Genomic DNA, 15,559 nt, shown 5'->3' on the forward strand with positions numbered 1-15,559 from the left:
AACAAGCAGCAGCACGTTTCTAGTGCAGTAGTGCTTTCCTTACTTTCTACCTCCTTTCTCAGGAAAAACTGACGGTCAAACCACCCTTCTTATTCCACCAAACAAATACGGAAAGCTTATAATTTTCGAAGAAAATCCTAGTCTTATATTGACAATTCTCGCCTCTTAAAATCAAGGTCATCAAGGGACCCTAAAAATCATAGTATACTTATATACATGGGTTGAAAAAACTTTATTTTTGGCCCCTATCTCCTTCCCAGGAAAAGGGTGCTCCAGCCCAAATCTTGGACAACACATATGTAACTGTGAGACAGGAACTACGCCAAAACATTGTAAATACATTTACAAAATGAAAAATATAATTTTTATGGGAGGGGTTTCACAAAAAGGTTGTCTTTATATTCTACCCCCTCCCCCCCAATTAAACAGTATACAAAAATAAAACTGCAAGGGACTTCAAGACCTTTTATAAAATTTGCACTAAACATTACTGAAGCAGATCCCGGTTTCTTGCAAGAAAAAAAAACACACAAACAAAAAAAAACTGTGGAACCAATCCAATGAGGCCAAGAGTCAATCTCAAACCAAACATGTATTTAGAGAGACAAAGAAAGGAGGTATTTCTCTCACAGCTTGTTCTAAAAAAAAACAACTGGAGAAACTTGGGATATTTAGCCACTATAAGACGATTCGATCCCTCCCGGTCCCTAACAGTTTTATACCTATGTTCGTACAAGAATTAAAGAGATGTACATCTTTTTTTAATATGGAAAAAACTGAAATTCAAAAAGATAAGACATTTGTCAACAAACAGGTATATCTTGACTTTCCGATTCAGCTGCTACAGTACAATATATCTTCGCTTACCTATACCTCAGTAGCTTTTCAATTGTAGCCTTTCAATTTGAATATACCAGATCTTTCAATTGCGTACAAAGTTTCGTTCAAATGTATAATCCAAAACCTATTTAGTTGATTAAATAATTTACACATAAACTACTATAATTGCTAGAAATATTAAAATTTTTGCACAAGGAAGAAACTGAATATCAAACAAATAGTTTACCATGAGCCCAACTAGTGATATAAACTTGAGGCCACAATCTAGGGGTGTAAATGACATCGTTCCATCTTCTACAGACTTTTGCACAGTTTCCACGATCTGGTGGTGAAAGATGAACGAAAATATTCATCAGTACTTCAGGAGGCAGTAGCTCAACAACTGGAGGAGTTGCATCAATCTCATCTGGGACTGTTTCCTTACACTGGATTTCCCTTATTTCTTCGAGATCAGATATTGCCCTTGTAAAAGAAAGGAGAGATAAATGACAGACGAACTGTTTTACGCACATGAAAGGAAATGAAAGCAAAGAAGAAAACATGAATAAACCAAGACATAGTGCTGACGTTGGTTTCATTATTTGGTTCTAACGTTGGCTTTAATTTGGACCAAAGCAAAATAAAGCTTTCTTAGTAATTTCACAAGAAAAAATTCTGTTTCAACGACCGTAAGATCATCGACAAATTTCCATTTGTGTGAAAATTCCTTAGCCAGGCTGTTAATAGTGACTGAGAAAAGGAGGGGGTCTAGAATAATAATTTACCCCCCCCCCCAAAAAAAAGAAGAAAATCATGAAAGTTACAATTCGATCCCTCCGCTGTGAGACAAAACAAGGTTTTTTTTAGAGAAACCTACTAATTATGTGCAATTTTTATACAGGGATATACTCGATTGCCTTTGGACTTCAGGCATAAAAAAAGAAAACAACGTAAAATTTCTTGTGAACAACGAAAAACAGCTGATTCTGACTGTAAAAATACCCTCGAGAAATCATTTGGCGGATGCGGAGCATCACATGATTATTTTTAAATTAGTAATTGAATGGGTATTATAAGGTAAGATTACATTTTTACTAATGTTTACAATTACACATGAATTAATAGAATAAAAATATTCACAATTTCTAATCCCAGCCAGGTCTGCTATCGGTTATTCTATGAGTACTGTGTTTTTCTTTGGCTGTATTTTCTTGATGTTGGGCGATCTTGTAGGCTAATGGTACTCCCTCATACAAGTATTTTTTTCACAGCGTGAAGATCTAGACTGCTAATCCTTTCTATTAAATGCGATATCCTAACAAGTGCAATGTGGTACTTTATGTGGCAATGTGGCACCAGACAAATAGCATGCACACTTCATTGGTTTTCAATTGAATCTACTTCATGGGTTTTCATCTGTATAATTCAGTTGCATTTGTCAACATTGTAATGTAAAGTGGCCAACGCGTCATTTAAAGGCATTTTTATGCTTAAGCTCTACATTTGTGGAGCTATTTTATTTTCTATCATTAACCAGTTTTTAAACTAAACCACTTAGCAGATACAGGATATATACGCTTTAAATATTAAATTTTCATCACGGGCAGTAGCAATGAAAACTAGGCTACTTATAGTTTATAGTCCTATATCAGGCACATAGATGCTGAATTACAAAGTGAAAAACAAAACAATAACAATAAAACAAATATTAAACATAAAAATTAAATACTAACTATCAATAACTTAAAGATATGAATATATAAAATGGAAAAGAAATAATAAAAATAACAAATAAGAACCAAATAAGTCTGAAGCTCTAAGATTCTAGTGTACACTCCAAAGAAGTAGTTGCATGCACCAAAAACTAGAAAAAGGTATCATGTATAACACCTAACAAAGAGCAAACATATAGCTAATACATATTCATTACTGAAGTAGATTGCGCGTTTTGAGAAAATTGAATTAGCAAAATGCAAAACTAAATCCGAATTGAAAATGTATTTCTGAACTTTTTCTTTCTTCAATAGACTGTCCTAATATGTTGAATTGCCGAGGTTGGCTCAGGAGTACACACCGTAATGGTTGTGGTGGAGTTGAGAATTGGGTTTGGTAATGCATGGTTGCAGGTAATGCGGTAGGTACAAGGTGGTAGGCACGTAAGACACTGGTTTCAGGTCATAGCAGAATCTTAATGAGTGTAAGGCGACTGACCATTTCTAATTAAGCAATGTGTCTTCTATGGATTTTTTTTTTGTATAGGGAAAAGAGTATTCTTACTTGCCATTTTAACCAGCTGGATAGTATGGGGACTGTTTTCAGCCTCCTACACCAAATTTGGCCCACAACCGTGATGCAAGCATCAGGGGTCAAAATATAAGCTTAAAATACAGATTAACACTATCTTTTCTTATTCACTTGTAGAGTGGTGATTTTTCGTGTGCCATGATCTTTGTTATACCATATGTTCTATTTATGGATTCAACGAAAGTTTTCGATTCTTAATTGCTTATTTTGCTTGTTTTTTTAATATAATTATTATCATTTTCCCTTTTTTGGGAAACACTTCCGGTGTATCTAGTTTTTAAGTCAGTGTCTTAAAAAATATATTTTGACATGTTAGTAAAATCTATTACACTTATTTCACTAACATTAATAAATTTCCTAACATTAACAATATTATTTCACTAACATTAATAAATTTCCCATGTGGGAAAAAAACTTACAAAAATAAGCTCTCAAGGTGAGAAAGACTAGAGCCAGTCGAAAATAGGTTTTCCTTCCATGTCAAGTGTTCCTGTATAACAGACTCCTTGAGTATCTTCAACTCATTGTAATCAAAATTTTGCATCAGCAAAGGTTGAAATACTTCTTCCTCTTCTTCCATATGAGGGATAAAAGTGGCAGTGAAATCTTGAAGCTCTTTCAGAAGCTTATTACAAAATTGATTGCGCGTTTCAGCTGAACGATTTGCATAAGAATAACCACGATGAACAAGTTCAAGCATCTGAAACAAAAAGAAAAAACAAGAATAATGCAGTCTTTGTTTTAAGCCAATAGGAGCATCTGCTTCTTTCATTACCTTACTGCCGCGTGAAAACTTACGACAGCAATAAGAATCACCATTGAAATATATCCTCCCCCTGGGCATCTCCCTTCGCGCCAACGTTTAGCTCAACCGGTACCAGCACGCATAATTTTGTTCCCTCGTTCGTCAATATTTTTGATACTGCACTCACTCTACGATAATAGTACATATTTATTTGCTTTAGTTTAGTATTCTTTTTATTCGGTGTTTTTAAGGGTTTTTTTTTCTTTGCGTTGAACTTTTTTTTTTTTTTTTTTTATTGTTACTCAGTATTTTTCGTACGTCCAGCGTAGAGTATTCATCGGCCCGCCTCTGTGCATTGGGCCCCCTAGATTCCATTGGATGTCATCTTCGGTAGTCTACTGTCCGGCATGCGTAATACGTGACCAAGAAAGCGCTAGCGTCTATACTTGATTACTTCTGTGACGGGTGGTTGCACGATGCGGGTTCGTGTTTGTTCGTTGGTAACTCGATGGTACCACCTGACGTGCAACTACCGTCGGAGACAGTAATCCTCAAAGGCTAGCAGACGTTTCTCTAGAATTTGGTTGAGTGTCCAGGTTTCACATGAGTAAAGCAGTAAGCTCATCACGTTGCTGTTGAAGTCTCATTTTGAGCCTTAATGAGAATTTTGGAGATTTCCATATTGATGAAAGCCGATTCAAGGCAGTCTGTGCAATCCCAATTCTTGTGTGACCTCTTTAGCTATGTTGCCTCTCTTACCAACTATACTGCCAAGGTGTCGAAAGCATGATACTTGCTCGACTCTTTCGCCCTTATGGAAGATCTCGAGAGATTAATCACTGCAAACAGCCATACATTTCGTTTTCTTTACGTTAAAGTGTAATCGGGTTAGGTCGTCAGCAAATTCTACATCTGACAGTTGTTTTGAGTTGCTAAGTCTAACTCCTTCGCCGGTAGCATTTCGGAGGATGAAGTCGATGACAATGATGAACAGGAGGGGAGACAGCACGCATCCCTGCTTAGCCTCCAAAGCGATTTTGGTGTCATCTTGTGTCACCAGTACTGGTAAGAACGCAGCATTGTGTTTCTTCGTACACGGCCATGATAAGATTTACTATTTTCTCTGACAATCCCTAGTGGGATAAAATCTTCCAAAGGGTTTCTCGATCGATTGAATCGAATGCTTTTTAGAAGTCTATGAATAAGATCTGCATTTTCCTCCTCTGTTCATTGCTCTCTTCAATCAGCATTTGCATAATGTAGATAAGGTAAGCGCACGCTCTCCTAAGTACAAAGCCAATTTGTTCCTCGCGGAGGTTTTGGTCGATCTGATTGATGATTCTATTTAGTAGTATCAGACTGAACAGCTTAGCAGCTACAGATGAAAGGGCGATCCCTCTCCAGTTTCCACAGGACTTGGCATCTCCTTTCTTAAATAGTTTTACTATAATGCCTTTGCTCCAATCTTTGGGAACTCTTTCCGTTTCCCAGACGGTTCTGAAAAAAGTGAGCCAAACTGTCGTACATATACCCAATGAAACTTTTATCATTTCAGCAGCGATGCCATCAGCACCAGGTGACTTGCCGTTTTTTAACTTCTTGGCGGCACTTGAGGTTTCAGTGGGAGAGATTGGGTCGAGGTTAATGTCTAAATCGAATAAAGGTACTTCTAGTATACGGGGTGTCTGAGGCGGTCTAGGTCGACTAAGAACGTTCTCGAAATGCTCTGCCCAACGTTCCTTAATCTGCTCTTCAGAAGTTAGGTTTCATTTACTGTCTTTCACTGGACCTTCGGAAGTTTTTGCACGCCCCACAATGTCATTCCTTATTTTGTAATCGAGCCTTGAGTCACCTTTCTTGGCAGCTTCTTCTGCTTGTTCAGCTTTTGCGTCGATGAATTTACGTCTGTCAATTCGTGTCTGCTTCTTGACTTCCTTGTGCTTCTGAAGGTACAGCACTGAGAGGCGAGCTTGGTGATCACCTTGTGCGCTATTCTTCTGTCTCTTTAAGGGGGTGCGTTCAGCTATAGTCTTCCATGTTTCATCGGAAATCCATCTCTCTTTACATCTCTTTTGGAAGCCTAGGATCTCTGCAGGATTGTATTATTTGTTTTCCTCAATAACTGCCAGTTCCCATATAATTTATTTTTTGAAGTACATTTTGATCCATTTTTTGGTTGGGTATAAATAATATCTACACATGGGAATGCATAAAGAGTACATAATTTTACGTAGCCACCTGGGCTCAATAATGGTCAGTTCATCTATAGAATAGTCGATTTTTACGAGAAAGTTTTGATACAAATCTTGGTTTGGGTACTAACAACATATACACATTAGACTATATAAAAAGGAGAGAATTTAACCTAGCCCTCTGGGATTTTTTTAAGAATCGAATATATGAGAATGTAGCAAACCTCGCCCTCATCCCTGGGAATCTTATAGCTCACTCTTTAATTTTTGCCTCTAGAAACCTTGTTTGTATACAATTCACTCAAAAAGCCCTATTTTTAACTCACTCAATTTCAAAGATCTCGCCAGAGTTCGGTCCGTGTTTATAACTGTGGCCACCGAGGAGGAAAAGATTAATATAAAACCTTTAATACATGGTTTACCAACCGATACTGCAATTTTCTTTTTTTTACGTTTCCGAAACCGTTTCCCTGTATTTTTATGCCATATATACAACCCATCACAGATGGTGGATACAGCGACGATTCTAGGCCTGGGCAGGGGGGAAGGGCAGCTGCCCCCCACCACAGTTTCTGGGACATCTGAATTTAGATTCCTTTTGTTTTATGGTTTTACACTCCTCTGGTATACCTTCCCCCCTCCAGATTATGAGACCTAAAACCACTACTGGGTGGATAGATCTTAAACCATTTTTTAGGGAACAATATCAGACAGCTTTTCCGTGATCAAGGTTCTCACCTCCATTGGTTTATAATTAGATTTACGTGTATGATTTATCGGTCTTCTTGTCTTTCTAGCTTTACTGAATAAAAAACACTGTGGTTCTTTACTGCAGTAAAGAGCGACTTCAAGTCTAAGAATTCAAGAATTATCAAAAGTAAAGAGTAAGCAGCTACCCTTGGCAATATATTATTTTTTAAGCAGCACTGCCTTCTCATTTGTAAATAAAGCTAAAATATAGAAATATATAAGTCATGAGTGAAGCTTTTATTCAAGACACTGAAGAAAATAAGCTAAAAAAGGCCAAGTATTTCGGCTTCAACTCTGAAAACAGTTCTCAACCAAAGAAAAAAACTTCCATAACTGAAAAATTAAAATATACAAGCAAATCACAGGCAGTGCAATAGAACTGCCTAAGTAAAGAGCGATATGGGCACAATGCATTATTACTATTATTTGTTTTCTTTTTTCACGAAGGCACTTTGTATAGAAGGAATTGTCGTAGAAACTTTAGAAGGAGCTTATTTGATTGGAAATCGAAAGTTCTATTCCCCTTTTTAAGAGTCAAAAGTGATTGAAGGACAACCAGTCCCCCTCCCACGCCCATTAATTCCTCGAACACATCCAATCAAAAATTTGAGATAACTATTTTTCCAGCATAGTAGAACGGTCCTGTAACTATGTCTCTTGAGATGTCAACCCTCCTCCCCCTCCAAAGCTCTTGTGGCGAGGGCTGGAAGTTATACAATTCACCTATGGTTTACATATTGTATTTGTTATTGAGAAAGGTGGGCATGTTTCACTTTTAGTGTCCAAAAGGCGAAGGGCATTCATGGGAGCCTTTCAAAGAATGTTGAAGGGAGTGTTGAAATCAATCAAAACACGTTACGTGAATACGGATTGTCAAAAGGGTATACCTTAGGAATAACAGAGTGTATCAATTTGGAACTTCCAGGAAATGGTAAGGGGGATGATCAATTGACCAAAGAGGGAATATTTCCATGCTACTACTACTACTACTGCCACTACTATTGCTGCTACTACTACAACTACTATTGCTGCTACTATTACTACTAATACTGTAACTACTGCTCCTGTAGCGAGTACTACCAAGGCTGAGTGTATTGAAGTGAAAATTCGAGGAAAGGCTGAGGGAGAAATTGAACTAAATCAAAACATACTACAGGGCAAGGGTTGTAAGTTATGCCCTGGGGCACATAAGTTTTTTTTTAGAAAACGTGGTTGTAGAAACTTTAAAAAGGGCTCATTTGATTGGAAATTGAAAGGGCTAGTGCCCTTTTGAAAAGTCGGAAGTGATTGGAGGGCAACTAACCCCCTCTCACGCCCACTATTTCCTCAAACACATCCAATCAAAATTTTGAGATAGCAATTTTTTTCCGCGTAGTTGAAAGTATGGGAATTTAGGTCTTTGATGATGAAAATCCCCCCCCTCCAGCCCTCAGGGCAAGGGTTGCAACTTATGCCCTGGGGGCATATAAGGTTTTTATTGAAAGTGTTGTTGTAGAAACTTCAAAAGGGCTCATTTGATTCGAAATTCAAAGGGCTAGTGCCTTTTTTAATAGTTGAGTGATTAGAGAGCAACTAACACCCCTCTCACGCCCACCATTTCCCCAAACACATCCAATCGAAATTTTTATATAGAAGTTTTTTTTAATGTAGTTGATAATTCTGGAAATTAGGTCTTTAAGGATGAAAACTCTTTCATAGTCCTCTGGACAAGGGTTGTAATTTACGCCCTGACGGCATATAAGGAGTTTTATAGAAAGCGTTGTCGTAAAAACTCAAAAAGCGTTGATTCGATTGGAAATTGAAAGAGATAATGCACTTTTTAATATTTAAAAGTGTTTGGTAGGCTTGACATTTTTATAGTAAAGATCAGTGTGGGTACAATGTATTATTATTATTTTATTTTTTTAGACCAGGGCACTCTGTATCAAAGGAGTTGTCGTAGGAACTTCGAAAAGGGCTCATTGGATTGAAAATAGAAAGAGCCAATGCCCTTTTTAATAGTCAGAAGTGATTAGAGGGCAACTAGTCACCCTCCCACACCCACACTCCCATTTGCCTATTATGTTTAAAAACTAAATGTTGCCTTAAGATTAAATCAAAATCTACTGTGTTAACGCTAATTCTTATTAAGGCATCTCAGCAGTATCCCAAGAACGACTGAGGATATCTGCAATATCTTATGAACAGGTTAGGGTGTTACATTGAAACTTTCAGGGCCACTATTACTACTACTACTATTGCGGCTGCTATTGCAACTCGCTGTAACTGCGAACCTGAATCCACATAGTGTCTTTGGATTTAGTGTAACATTCCTCTCAGAATTCCCTGAACTTTTACCTTTGTACCCGTAGCCTTTTTTTGACAAACTCAGGATCAAATATTCCCCCTCTTTCCCAATGATAAATCCTGTATGTAAACAATTGGCACATTGCATAATTTACAACCTTTCTTCCAAGGGCTGTAAGGGTCATGAAGTTCCCAGACAGATAGTTATTAGACCTTTTCAATAATTTGAACAAAGTGGCTATTTCATAATTTTGATCAATGTTTAGGGGGTCTAAAAAGGACAAAGAGGATACTTTGCCATCCAAGCACTTTCCAGCATGCCCTGAAATTTTTAAGTTTTACAAAATTTTAAATGAAATAGCAAATTAGTTTGAGAGTAGTCATAAGTAGATATAGTAGTAGTTGAAAGCAGATGCAGTTGCAGTTCACCTTTTTGATAACTTAACTGCAGATAGTTTACCTTGAATTAGCTAAACACACCAGTTATTATTTCTCAAAATTTCTCCTCAATACCCTTAGCTTTTAAGACATACCCAGGATCAAACATCCCTCCCTTTCCCAATGATAAATCCTTCATATAAAAAATGGACAAATTTCCCATTTTATATTCCTTCCCTGGAGCGCGGGGGCATGGCATCCCTGGTGGCATAATTGTTAGACCTTTTGAATATTTTTAATGAAATGGCTTTTTAAGATTTCTATCAGTGTTTAGGGAGGGCATCTAGAAAGGCAAAAGGGGGGTTGGTTGATCTCCATTCCTTTTTCAATATCCCTCTCAACATTCCTTTAAAGTGTCAGCTTAATACCCTTAGCCATTCCTTAGAAATTGCTGTTGTGCTCTTCTGACAACCTTCGTGTCTATAATGTGTTTTGATTTTTCTTATCATTCCCCTCACATTTTCTAAAAGTTTTACCTATACCCTTAGCCTTTTTAAAGACTCAGGATCAAACATACCCAATTTTCCCAATAACCAAACTTATTATATATAAACAATGGGTATGGTAGATTAAATAGCTCACAACACTTGTTGAATGGGCAGTGTGGGTTATGTCATTCCCAGAGACATAGTTATTTGACTTTTCAACTATTTTGAACAAGATGGCTATTCCAAAATTTTGATCAAATATCTTTGGGGGATGGCAGCTGGACAGGGAATTGGAAGGGGACTGGTTGCCCTCTGACCACTTTTGAACATCCTCTTCAAAGAGCCCTGAAAGTTTGAACTTAATACCCTAAGCTGTTCTTCAGATATTGCAGATACGCCTTTTTGGTAAACAGGATGCATGTAGCATCTTTTGATTAAGTTTAAAATCCCCCTCAACATTCCCCAAAGTTTTCTCTGCCCTCCAATCATTCTTCAACATACCCTGAGAGTTTTAACTTAATACCCTCAGCTGTTCCTTAGATACTGCTGATACACTCTTTTGACAACCAGCATGCACACAGTGCATTGTGATGATATTTGGCAGCCCTCTCAAAATAGTGGGGATATGTCAACCCCATAGGCATAGTTATTTGTCTTTTGGAAAATCCTGAACAAGATGACTATTTCAAAATTTTCATCAAATGTTTTTGGAGGAAGGGTAGCTAAAAAGGGCATAGGAGAAGAGTTGGCAGCCCTCCAGCCCCTTTTCAACATTCTCCTCAATATGTTCTGACAGTTTCAATTTAATATTCTCAGCTGTTCTAAAGATATTGCAGGACCCCCTTTTGCTAAAGTGGATGCACATAGTGCCTTTTGATTTGCTTTATCATACCCCCTATAGTATCTGAAGTTTCATCTTACTACCCTTAGCCTTTTGGAGAAACCCAGAACTAAAAATTTCTCCTTTTCCTTATGATAGATCCTGCATATAAAAATTGGGCAAATTTCTTATTTTACAATCCTTGCCCTAGGGCTGTAGGGGACATACTGCCACTAAGGGTATAGTTATAAGACCTCTTTACTAGTTTGAACAATATGACAATCTCAAAATTTTGATCATTGGTAATCAGAGGGGGCACCTAAAAACGACAAGGAGGGGGAGGGAGGGGGAGTGGTTATTCTCTAATCCCTATTCAACATACCCTTAATATACCTTGAAAGTTTCAACTGAATACCCAGAGCTGTTCCTTAGATATTGCTGATATTCGCTTTTGACAACAAGCAATCATGTAGTGTGTTTTGATTGTGTTTGGCATCCCTCCCAACATTCCCTTTAAATTTTTGCCTTTATAACCCTAGTCATCATGGACACCGGGATCAAACATGCCTTCTTTTCCTAATAAAAAACCTTATATGTTAACAGCTGACAACTTGCTTTGGCAACTCACAGCCCTTGCCTGGGGGCTATGGAGGATACTAGTAATTTGACCTTTGGACCATTTTAAATAAAATGAACAGCTCAAAGCATTGATCTGATATGTATGGGGAAAGAAGGTCATAAGGAGACTGGTTGCCCCCTGAGCACTTTTGACTCTTAAAAAAGGAACTAGAATTTTCGATTTCCAATCAAATGAGCCCCCTCTGATGTTTTTATGACCATCTATCTCTAGTGTACTTTTATAAACAAAGTACGTTTTTGGAATAATTTTTTTTCTTTGCTTGTGTTTTGAGCATGCACTTTTTTTGCCTGAAGACTGAGGGAAAACGAGTGTTTCTTGTAATATAGATTTCATAGCTAAGGGGTAATTTTGTAAATATATATTGTTTTGCCCAATGGCTGGGGGGAATTTTGTGTTTTGGAGGAGAGCAGAAAAATATTTTTCTCTGGTTTTCACAAAATAGTATATGCTACACTTTTTACACATGTCATCCAACAGGTCCATGATTATGCTAGTGTCCTTTTAAGTATTCTGTGTAGGTTGGTACACAAAAGTTTGAACTTGATCCTTAGTAGCTGTTAATAAGATGGAGCTTAGTAACAGTTACCTTGATCCTTTTCATTCTTTAGGACCTTATACCAGAAGTCATTATTATTTCTGATAGAACTCTAGGATACATTATTATGGCATCAGTTTGATTGAAATTGTGTGTATTGTGCAATCATCTTCTGGAGTTGTTTAGAACTCTGATAAACAGCTATAAGCTTACAGTTGTTCCATTGTGAATTCTCCAATTTCTTCCCTTTTTTTTCTTTATACAAAGTTTTCTGCCTTTTTAATGTTATTTTCTTGTATGCTTTAGTCTATTTTTTCTTCTATCTCCTTTTTTTTCCATTGATAAAAGTTTCCAGATGTTTGGCCAAAATATGTGGGTTTATTTAAGATTTATTTATTCACTGTCTTGATTAATAATTTTGACCATCTTATATATTTCTATATTTTCACTTTACCCCTAACAGTGCTGAAAGACTATCTGCAGGCTGTAACTTGTGGTTTAGGAGGACATTGCCTCCTCATCACTTGAATATGCCTAAATTCTTCTCTCCAAGGTGGTATCTTTTGTGAAATTTACCTATTTTTTAACATAAGAAAAAGAAGCTATGATTAAAAACAACTACTTTCCAGATCTGTTCAGTCAAACCTAGCATAAGTGGTTCTCTTCCCCTCCCTATGCATATTGGCCAATATCCAATATAAAAAATATAGGCAAAAGTATTTGGCATATGGCCAAACAGCAACTATCAATTTCATGGTAACAATTTTTATCACAAAAGTTGTGATATTTCTTTTAATTAAAAAATTACCTCCAATAAATGATTGTCCTTATGGCATCCACAAACAGAATTATCCACAAGATTCTTTGATCTGAGCCTCTCTTGTAGCTTATCAAGAATGTAAAAGTTTTCAATCTGCTCGTGAGATTTGAATTCACAAAATGCAGCTTCCAACATGTGTAGAAGATACTCAACAGACAAAAAATTCTTGAAGTCTGTATTAGTAACCTAAATAAAAAAAGAGGCAAAGGAGTGAATGAAAAATATGCATAAACAAACTAAAAAAATATATATTAACAATAATTTATGCATACCTTAGAACCTGTATGTCTAGAAAATGCCAAACAAAAAATCCTATCAATATAACACAAAGAGAGCATCAGAAAATTAGGGGGGGGGGGTCACCAAAATGTGGTTTATGGGTCTGAATTTCCAAGAAAAAGGGTTTACTGGGCTATTCCTGATAGAGAATAATTTCTTTTCTCCTTACCCTATCTTTTACACAAATGAGCATACTTCAAAAATTATTCAGAGTTCTTGTCCATTTCTTTTTGCCACAGATAAAGTAAAAGTGGCATTTGAAATCTATAGGGTTTTTCTGAGAGGGGTTTTATGCTTAACTTGTTTCTGTTACAAAAACAGCAAAAGTTTTGATTTTTGCCTTGCATTATTTTCCTATAGTAAAAAAAAACTTTTGATATTGATCCTGAGTAAGGCTTTTTTTTACATAAACATTTCAAACTAAAAGGGTTACATTAAGTGCAAGCTACATTTGGGGCTACCAAAATCCAAGACAGAGTCACAGATATAAATTTCTTCATTCCCCTACTTCCAGCTACCCATTTTTTTCCCTACAGTATAATCGCAAAAGAACATGGCAGTTCAATAGCACTGGTTATTGGAAGGAAAAACTGACAAACAATATTTCCTTGACCCTCCACAGAAATTATATTTTCATGTTGTATATTAAATCTTTAGTCCTTCTATGCTTGAGCCCCAAAGAATTTGCCCTACTCCCTCAAAAGCCCTGGCTATACTACATGAATATTCAAGACTTAGTGAAGTGTGATGTATCTCTAATCTTTTATTGTTTTTTTCTTGACCTTGTCATTTAGAATAGATAACCATAGGAATTGGGATAAGGGATAAATCAATTGTATATACTGGTATGGCTTTGAGTCTTAGGAGGTTATAGTTGGACAAATTCCTACAAAGTGTCTGTATTTTAGATGCCAGGTGAGGCAGAAGAGGATCAGGTGAGCAACCTGGTCCTACTGTAAGTAGCCTACAAGTAATTAAGTACACATTCTGGTATAGATATAGTGCTATTCTAAGCAACAAAATGGGCTAGGACGCTACCCAATGCCTTTTGGTACCCCTTCAACCTGAAATGCAATAGAATCTAAATTTGAAGAATGCAGTGTTAATTGCAATAGTAAAAGAAAACCTGAAAAACATACCTCTAATGTCAACATAATGTATGTAATCTCAATGGCAACAGGTACAGTCATAGTCTTTATTAGGCTGTAGGCTCAGTTAAGAGCAATGTGTTACCAATGTTTGCCCCCTCTCCCAGCATACTGACATATAACATATAATTTTAGAAAATTGAGAGTAAGTTTTCAGATCTAGTGCCTTTTATAGCAAAACACATTGATAGGACACAAAATAGCAAAACACATTGGAGAGCACCAAACTGCTCTATCTATAGTTGATGTGCCCAACAACAATGGCTGGTATTTAACCATTAGGGCAGGGGGATGAGTTAATTTTATTTATTTGCCTTAGGGAATGATAGGCTATTAACAGGTGTTTTGGAATGTTTTTGTGTTTCCTTCTTGAGAGTGGGAATACAGCACTAATAACAAATCTTTTGTTTATGCTCATTCTAAATATCATGGTTGCTTTTCTGGTAATGCACCCTCCCTCTCTTCCCAGACATAGCCCTAACAATATAGGCCTATGTATTTATTGTTTTGCATCTTCTACCACCTATCAAGTCTTATTTTTAACTGATTTTCTTGCATTTTTACCTTGTGAAAAACATTCTGCCAAAAGATTTTAACACAATTGTTGGATAAAAATTTTAGGCAATATGAAATTATCTAAAAACATACTGCATACTACAATGTAAGAATTTTATTCCTTACTGTTTAAATAACCTAGGGCTATTTTAGCAGCATATTTTCCTTAGATGTGGTCAACCCCAGCAAATTTACCAAAAGATGCATTGAGTTATGTTGACCTTTATTTTTAAGCAACACCTATCTTTTCTAAAACGGCTAAATTAAGCTCATGCCCGTCAGCATACTTGCATCTCGTAAGTTTGAACTAGTTCCTTCATTCTTGTATGAGGAACCATGAACACATCAATATCGGTGGGATATTTTGTAGGCATTCTGATATCTTGACGTAAATACTCGGAATCTCGTTGACTTTCCGTTTTAAAATGTTTGCTTTCTAGTTGCCAAGACTTTGAGAAAAAAAATTCATAGCAGGATCAGCGTTGGAAAATCTTAAGAAATTCCGCTCGGTACGCTTTGTATCGGTCGTCGCTGTTCTTGAGTTGGATGAGTCTTCACTTCCTGGTTTTTCCACTATATGGATCAACCTATGGAAAATCATGGAGTTAAAGATTCAGTATAGAGCGTTATTTGTAATCTGGAAAGCGGGACCAGCCTAGCATTACATTGTTTGTTTCCTTTATTCACAACTAGCAGAAAGCTGCAAGAGGAATGTAAAAGTTGGACTAACTTCCAAAGCGAATAGAGACCGATAGTCAAATTTGTTCCTGGGTAGTGGTTTATAGCAGTAGATTCAAAAT

At 36.7% G+C, this 15,559-nt stretch overlaps 1 protein-coding gene across 2 annotated transcripts in view; it reads right to left on the reverse strand.

Moving 5' to 3' along the window:
• LOC148943583 (F-box/LRR-repeat protein 5-like) overlaps positions 1–15,178 on the reverse strand; it is a 138,271-nt gene extending 123,093 nt beyond the window's left edge. For both annotated transcript variants that reach the window (XM_089100881.1, XM_089100882.1), the window contains exons 1-4: positions 15,047–15,178; positions 12,766–12,963; positions 3,543–3,823; positions 1,067–1,302 (exon numbers count right to left, since the gene is read on the reverse strand). In XM_089100881.1, the coding sequence (XP_088957007.1) occupies positions 1,067–1,302; positions 3,543–3,823; positions 12,766–12,963; positions 15,047–15,133 (802 nt within the window). In that variant the 5' untranslated portion in view covers positions 15,134–15,178. The remainder of the gene's footprint in view (positions 1–1,066; positions 1,303–3,542; positions 3,824–12,765; positions 12,964–15,046) is intronic.
• Positions 15,179–15,559: the final 381 nt, after the last annotated feature.

This window comes from Artemia sp. Qi Xiang Cuo, chromosome 15 (genome assembly GCF_049724085.1).
Source record: "Artemia sp. Qi Xiang Cuo chromosome 15, ASM4972408v1, whole genome shotgun sequence".
Lineage (NCBI taxonomy): Eukaryota > Metazoa > Arthropoda > Branchiopoda > Anostraca > Artemiidae > Artemia > Artemia sp. Qi Xiang Cuo.